The 8,571-nt window shown below is 41.8% G+C and overlaps 2 protein-coding genes across 2 annotated transcripts in view; both read right to left on the minus strand.

Moving 5' to 3' along the window:
- Positions 1-522: 522 nt before the first annotated feature.
- fkbp6 (FKBP prolyl isomerase 6) lies at positions 523-4,541 on the minus strand (the record flags this gene model as incomplete). The annotated part of the gene is made up of 8 exons (XM_084483468.1): positions 523-592; positions 1,125-1,234; positions 1,549-1,743; positions 1,990-2,109; positions 2,602-2,804; positions 3,758-3,847; positions 4,004-4,121; positions 4,500-4,541. 8 exons carry the CDS (start codon positions 4,539-4,541, stop codon positions 523-525), a joined length of 948 nt encoding a protein of 315 aa, XP_084339594.1.
- A 1,736-nt stretch (positions 4,542-6,277) lies between these two features.
- tmem244 (transmembrane protein 244) overlaps positions 6,278-8,571 on the minus strand; it is a gene marked incomplete at both ends in the record, with an annotated part of 4,007 nt that continues 1,713 nt past the window's right edge. The window contains 4 exons of the mRNA XM_084484258.1: positions 6,278-6,375; positions 6,967-7,014; positions 7,546-7,671; positions 8,245-8,321. Of these exons, the coding sequence (XP_084340384.1) occupies positions 6,278-6,375; positions 6,967-7,014; positions 7,546-7,671; positions 8,245-8,321 (349 nt within the window). The remainder of the gene's footprint in view (positions 6,376-6,966; positions 7,015-7,545; positions 7,672-8,244; positions 8,322-8,571) is intronic.

Genomic DNA, 8,571 nt, shown 5'->3' on the forward strand with positions numbered 1-8,571 from the left:
AAACCTTTCATACTTTGGCTGAACACAAAAACCCAACTTGACAAAGAGAACAAAGAATTAAATGTACTAAAGACGTCTTCATTTTTATATCGCCCTGCCTTGTTTTTATTACAATCAGGGTATCAAACGGTGTACATAACGCTCATAGACGTCAACGTTTCTCTCAACGGCAAAAAATGACACTGAGATATAAAACAGTATTTGTAAGGTCCGTGGCACTGGATTGGTGAAAAACCGGCCCCTGGTTGCTTGGATATCGCTCACACTGCAAGACAAATGATTAGTGTTTAAAACTTGTAAATATTAGCTCAATTTCATCAATCGATCAACCGATTCCCCCATCCAACCTACTTCTGTCTGACTGACTGGTCTCTTTAGAAAGATATTGAAATTGAACAGATGTACACCAAAGGGAATCCCTACGATATCAATCCAAATCAACAAATTGTTTTCTAAGCAGTGTTTTGTTCATTGCCGGACATCGTCCTACCAGATGATAATTTCTTGTCATTAGTTCTTCAATCAGGTCCTCAATGCTTGAAACATCCTGGAGTAGACCTCTGTTTGCTGATCCAGGCCCTTTTTATAGCATCTGCAAGAAATGGATCCATTTTGTTAAATTAACGATTTCAAAAACAACGTGAGAAGTACATGCTTTTGGAAACATTCCATTTTTAGCAGCATTTGAAGAGCGTGAACGTTTGGCTATTTAGAATGTCTCTATACATGGTTTCCCTCCTTACAATAACCAGTAGAACCAACATACTGATCAAGTTTGTTTACAATTAATTTTTGTTGGACCAACCTAAATTGAACACATGGAAGAGCCTAAAACCGTGGCTAATTGCTCATTATAAAACATTTTGTACATCTATATCTTATTTAGATTCCTTCAGAGCCCACAACAGCAAAGGCAAACATCCTTTTCAGGTTAGGACATTACCTTCTAAAACAATTATGGCGTGACACTTAACTCAACTTCGATAAGTTAGCTACTGTACAACTCATGCTCTATGGAGCAATAGTTAAAGGAATTACTTCCTTCTTCTTCACATGCTACACATTTAAGGAGACCAATTGGCCCGATGTAAGGAACTGAAAGGGGGAGTCAACGACCATCTTACATGGCCGCCCTCATCAGCAGACTGTTGATGTCACAGTCGAAGGGTTTCTTAGCTTGAGCCATGATGAGGACATTATGGGCTTCCTCATACTCATGCTTGTCCATGTAGGCCTTTGAAAAAAATACAAATGGCCATGGTAAAAACATACAGGACTACTTCATGGCATGTTAAAATGCAACCATCATCACCTCACCAGGTGCTCTAAAGAGAGAAAATGAGTACAATGGTTTGTTGTTATGTACACTGCCTTGAATGACCCAGGAAAGTACATAGAGAGGAACATCTGTCTAGAACTAAGTCTTTCTAGGTCTGGCTCTAATCTCACCCAAAACTATTGATTTCCCATAGCGCTTACAGTATTCAATTTAGGAATGACAAAAAAAGAAACAGCAATAGGTCACCATTGTTCTAAAGGTTGTGCTACCTGCCCGCTGCGGAACAGGGCTTTGGTGTTGTGGGGATCTATTTCCAGGGCCCAGTTTGTATACTTCAGAGCTTTCTGAGGACTATCCAGACGGAGCTCGGTCAGAGCAAGGTTCAGGTAGACGGGCAGCAGCAAGGCCTTCACCTCCTTCTCCTCCACCTTCTGCGTCAGCCTGGTCATCAGCACTGCCATCACCTGTTGAGAGCCAAGGCGTTGAGGAGGCTGCATCACGGGTCATAACTCACTTTTTCGTAGCTCAATAGAATATTCATGACTTGGCTTAAACAGGCAGAACAACAAAGACATTATGTGAATTGAATGAACAATATAATTGAAAAAGCAAACTAGACAAAACAGTGGACGAAATAATTTACCAAATACAACACAAATATTTTAAGGACAGATCATTTCTTTCATTGGATGTATTCGGCTAGCTTCTACCTGTTTATAGCGGTCTTTAGCACTGTCATGGCGACCCTGCCTGAAACTGCGGTTGCCCAAGTTGCGGAGTGTATTCACCACACTGTTGAGTAGTGAAAGAGGAAGGGCATTCTGAGCGTCCTAGAGAGGGAAAGGCACAAGATGGGGTTAAAACCAACCGACAATGAGATATATGGAGGTTTCCCTTGCAGGCTGTCACAAGCTCTCAAGTCATCTTTCGGAACAGTGTGAAGACAGTGAAGCGAGGACTGGCAGTTTGGTAAGTCAATGGACCAGAATATGTAGTAAAGATTCAAATCTAGATGAATCTTTATAAACACTTAGACTCCAAAGAATCCTTGTCATGACTACAATTTAAGATTATAGTTAATCCATCGCTGAAGGGAATTTAGGGCATTTGGGATATGATGGAAACGATTTTCAAGATCACATTGTCCAGGTCACCTATTCTTTTTGAACAGAGTAATCATATAATTTGATTGGCAAGACAGAGGAAAAGATAGCGTCAGAGATCAGCAAACTACTTATAACAAAAACCTCCCTCTCGAAAACGATCCACTGATAGTGTGCTCGACACTATTAAAAAAATAAGCGTCTCTTAAGTCCACTCACCGGCTCCAGAGCAAGGAAATCGTTGGCCTGGGCAGAATCGAAGAAGTCCGCCACCTGGACCTCGTACAGAATGGGGGCGGCGGGGGGGATGAGAGGGGGGCAACCCATCTCCCCGAAGGCATATTGTGGCTGGAGGAGGAAGCGGGAGAACTCCCCCTTCTTCATGGTCATCAGACCCAGCTCCAAGCCAGCCAGGGTGACGTCTGGAAGAGATGAGAGGATGAGGCTGAGACAGTGGAGACAGATGTCTAAAGACAATGAAATGGTATATAAAGTAGCTGCTATACGGAAGTGGATGAGTGGGTTGTTCACGTTACCATATGTGCTACCTGTAGGCATAACGACATAGATCTGATGTGAGAGTAAGTCGCTTTGGTTAAATGGGTTTTCTAAACAGTAAATACCATCAATACTATCAACACTATAATTTAAACTCCAGGTGGACGGTCCCTACAGCCACAGTGAGACAACGATATTATGAAGGATATTGTATAGTAGAGCAATATCGTGTCTCAAGGGCTCTTTATAGTCCCACGTTCACGCAACGCAAGGGGGTTACGGACCCCTTACGTCCTTGCGGACCCTCCTTGCGTCCACCGCAAGGGCCTGACGTGCGCCTCCCAAAAATTGTAACCTTCTGTCGAGGCGACGCAGCCGCAAGGGCTGTGATTGGTCCGCAGTGCCGCCGCTCCCCATACGCAGAGTACGCAGAGCGCGTAGGGCCCCAAGTACCTGGCCCCCCCCCCCCCCCCCCCCCCCCGAGTACCTGGGGGGGCCCCCCCAAAATTAAGGTTGATAATTATTAATTACAATTTTCAAAATATATAAATGAATTACGAAAAGGTCCACCGTTGTTATTTCTCAATAGTGAATTACACTCAGATTTTCGCATCGGAGGCGACGCAGTCAACCCCCCCGCCAACAACCAGCTCGTAGGGCCCCCAAAAGCTTAGCAGTGGTTCTGTTGGTCCGCTCACTAAAACCTGACGCAGGACCATAAACGTTCACGACTACGTCGAAGCGTCTGCGTGGTCCTTGCGTTGCGTGAACGTGGGACCATAAAGAGCCCTTAATTCTATGACATTAATTGGAATGGGTTTATTTATATTTCACTGCCCTTTGAGCATCTCGAAGGCCCTTGAAGTTAATGACTGACCTCGCCCTAGCGTCATCAGCCGTGGGTGCTTGACGTTGCAGTTGGTATCAAAGGGCTGGTCCGCATACTCCAGAAATGCTGAGTAACGGACTGCACAGGAAGAAGACACTTTCATTACATTAGACGAGAGGAATGTCATGACATCATTTCAGAAAGCCAAGCGAGCAGATGTGTGTGTGTGTGTGTGTGTGTGTGTGTGTGTGTGTGTGTGTGTGTGTGTGTGTGTGTGTGTGTGTGTGTAAATACTCAATACTGAAGCTTCTCTGGGTATAGGTGGGCCTTCTCCAGGTTGAACCATTTCTTTGAGAATCCCTCCACCGTCCAATATATCCTCCATTCGCAGAGCCAAGCAACCAAAGGGGCCCTGAACCGCCTCATATAAACATTACAGTATTAAAGCATTCTGACTGCAAATCCACTGCCCAATTACCAAAACTCTAGGTCTAACTCTGAACGTTTTTACAACATACTATAGTGAACGTGAAGTTGAAGTCACACCGTGTTGAGCTATGTTTAACGCGCCATGTTTAGAGGATGTACGAGTACGATGACCTTTCTTGAATAACACGTGCAATGAATCATATACCATTTTGTTGTAAAAAAAACAAAAAAAAAAAACGTAATCATTTCATGAAAAATCACATACGTTGTTGTATTCGCTGTAACTACTTTCGCGTTACCTTTGGCAGCAAGCTAACAAACTTAACACGCTTATGTTATGCGTTGTGAGTTGGAAAGTTACCTCGGTGGTTGTATTTCGTTGATTAAAGTCAGCAGAAAGCATTGTTATGTTTTCATCAGCTAAGCTACTCGTTCTCCTTTATGAAGTTGCTGTGGGTCTTTATCGTGAAAGGTTTATCGGGAGGGGACCTTTCTTTACACGTGTGTGTCCGAGTGTTTCATTATGAAAGACAACGAAAGCGTAGGCTACATCGCGTAACAACAAAAAAAAAAGATACATCCGATAGTGCGGAGTGGACGCATGCCCGATTTTTTTGGGGGTAATTTTCGTTGCTGAATATAATTAATAATTTAGTTTAGCACTTAATTTGCTTAATCACTTAATTTTTTTATTTTCTTGCATGATAGCAATCTGACACAGAGTGGCTGCTTGTTATCAGCAGCGCCAAGGACACATAACGCAGCGCAGGCGCAGTGCTGTAGGTACAAGCCTTCTCAGTTCTCCGACTTTCTGGACAGAACGATTTACTATAATTAAATGTAATAGCCTACCTTAAAATTAACCTGATTAGTGTGTACAAATGGCATTTATTCCAATGCCAATGGCAATTTCCATGACTATGTGTATGTTATTCAACTGTGTTAGACTCTACTGGTTGGCTCAACGCATCACACATTCATCCAACTTAAGCCAGCTTTACCTGCTTCTTAAATATACTCAGGGACACACACACACACACACACACACACACACACACACACACACACACACACACACACACACACACACACACACACACAGAGAGAGACACGGGCACACGAACACACAGACACACACAGATTCAAACACACACACACACACACACACACACACACACACACACACACACACACGCACGCACGCACACACACACACACACACACACACACACACACACACACACACACACACACACACACACACACACACACACACACACACACACACACACACACACACACATACACACGTGCAGGCCATGTTCTCCAATAAACACAAAATCAATATTGCAGAAAGTATTTAATCTCTAGCACAACATTTTTTCAGTGGCAATGATATAATATATAAGTAACCTTAACAGTAAACAATGGCATTCTGTGTTTTTAGAGATTATACAATATAACAGAGTATATGACGCAAGCCATCAGAGTTTAACATACATGATAATGTATTCCTGATTTTTCCAAATACAGAAAAGTGGTAAACTCAGAATACTTGATTGTAAAATATATTAATTTTGCATGATATTGCTTTTGCATGCATTGCCCAGAATATTCAACAGACAGAATAGGAATTAAGATATTTAGCAATAGTTTATAAAGTATTTGTGAAAGGTATTGTACAATGTTTGAGCAACTGGTCTATAATATTTGAATACAAAATATACAAAATTATATTTTAAGCTGTACAGTTTGGTTGAAAAACTCTTCTTTGTCTGTATCTATATCATTTCTCTACATAATATATACATAAAAGTAACACATTAGGCGTGAGACTAGAATATTAGAAACCTTTTTTACAAAACGTACAATTCTTGACTTTACCTGCAGTCAGACTTGGTTGGGTAGCAGACATTTCTTAATTAATGTCAATCAATTCCTGCAGTGAATGTGATATGAATTAAAAACTTAATTTTTATTGTCCATGAATATCTTTCACAATAAAATGTGCATGTTTAAAAAGGGCGGGTGAATTAGCGAATGCTGATGAATTTGAATCATTGCATAATCAGGACAGAGAGGTGTTTCACTTTCTACCTGAAATTCAACCTGGATTACATGGCTGGGTATGTGAGTGGATTAAAAGTTTTGCAGCTCTTCTGGGTGAACAAAGTTACTTCTGAAGAGTCGGTACGCCAGAAGCTGTCCCCCAAATATCATCATCACTAAGCCTGAACCTGAGAAACGATGACAGACAGTAAGTGACGAGAGAGGCAGACGTAGACAAAGAGAGAGACAGAGAGAGACATAGCGAGAGACAGAGAAAGAGACCAATAGAGAGACAGCGACAGAGACATAGAGAGAGACAGAGAGAGAGAAACAGAGACAAAGAGAGAGACAGAGGCAGGGACAAAGAGAGAGACAGGGAGAGAGACAGAGAGAGACGGAGACAGAGACAAAGAGAGAGAGACAGAGACAGAGACATAGAGAGTGGGTGAGGCGGGGACACAGAGAAAGTGAGAGGAGAAAACATAAAAATAGACTCAAATATTCAGCTGCTGTCAAATATTTGACAGCAGAAGTTAAAATAGGGTTTGTGAGCCAGTGGCTGTTCCCCCGGTTATATTATCTCAGGACAGATATGGAGAGTGGACATTGTGATTGAGGTATATATATGCACAATGTCAGATCAGGGGGTACAATTTGTCAGAGGAAATCAATAGCGCCTGTGAGATGGGAGAATCCTGCCGGGAGAGTCAGAGAGACAGATAGATTGACAGACATGGAGATAGGTAATCAAACTATATATAACCAAAACTGAATCTCACCTAGGGCGATCCACCAGTGTTCGGCAGAAGAAGGGAAGTCTGACATCACTGTTGAAATTAACAAACAAAGCTGAGTGTGGGTACAGGACATACATTCTGAAAACACCAGGCCTGATTTCATGTGAAAAAAGGGACATGGCCTACAAAGGTAAAAAGCATAGATGACAACTATGTTATAGGTGTTTAAAAATGAGTGACTCACTATCACAATCCCACTGTAATGATCAATGCCTCCCTAATCAATCAATCAAGATTCTCAGTGTAATATTTTGTCCTACACCTGCATTTGAATGAATTAAAACTTAATTAAAATATCAGGTTTTGATGTGCACACAGGCATGAGAATCTGTAAATGTGCAAATTATGTACATCCTGTGTGCATGTGTGCGCACGTGTGTGTGTGTGTGTGTTCAGGCCAGCCAAATTCAGGTCAGCATTCCAATCATTATTTTTGGGGATTGATCCACTTTTTGCACAGAATTTACGCACGTGTGTTCAGAACCCAAACTGGTTCTAGGGTGAAGACAGGCCAGTCAAGCTTATAAGATACCCACAATGCATCCTGCTTCGGTGACTCACCTGCTACGGTCATGGCAATGTGCACTAGTGTGACTGTTATGGCGTAGTCCCACACCCACTCCTCCACAATCCAGGCAAACACCAGACCTGCCAGGACATAGGTGACCTCCATGGAAATAACACTGACTGGGGATGGAGAGAGAGAGGGAGAAAGAGAGCGAGAGAGAGAGAGAGAGAGAGAGAGAGAGAGAGAGAGAGAGAGAGAGAGAGAGAGAGAGAGAGAGAGAGAGAGAGAGAGAGAGAGAGAGAGAGAGAGAGAGAATCCATGTTTTGTCCATGTAGTTATTGTGTCTGAAAGGGATACATTCATGATGCCAGTGATTGGTTCCATTTGTGCATTTTAAGAAGAAAGACATTTTGATTACCATATGGTCACCCAATTAGGAAGAAGTTACTGGTTAATGGATAATATTGGCTAAATTTAAGTCTACAAAGATAATAGTCTGACAGACACAAAAGGTTAATAAATTATCATCTTGTATTAATTAGCATATATTATAATAAAAAGGCAGTCATCATATTAGGCAAATTATATTAGGTAAATAATTTGCCTAATATGATAATATGAAGTCTGTGATGAGAACTAAGTGAAAAATAAAAAATATATATATAAAACTCGGATTGACAAAAAAGATGAGTAACATACAACTGTAGGATAAAACAGCCCAGAAAGCAACAGCAGCTGACGAGGTATCTCACCAAGGTATTTGGGGTTCTGCCATGATGGTTGTGTTGTGTAATCAAACGGAGCCAACAAGCTGTCGATCTCATGAACCCTGGATCAATGGACGGCATGCACAACACAACAAACACAAAGAGACATAGGTACAGTACACCAATATTTATATTTATATGCACCATACATAGACCATTTGTACATTTATATTGTTATGTATTTGTATTTGTATGTGTGTCTGCATATATGTGTGTGTGTGTGTGTGTGTGTGTGTGTGTGTGTGTGTGTGTGTGTGTGTGTGTGTGTGTGTGTGTGTGTGTGTGTGTGTGTGTGTGTGTGTGCATGTACCT

This window comes from Micromesistius poutassou (assembly GCF_964030765.1).
Source record: "Micromesistius poutassou genome assembly, chromosome: 19".
NCBI lineage: Eukaryota > Metazoa > Chordata > Actinopteri > Gadiformes > Gadidae > Micromesistius > Micromesistius poutassou.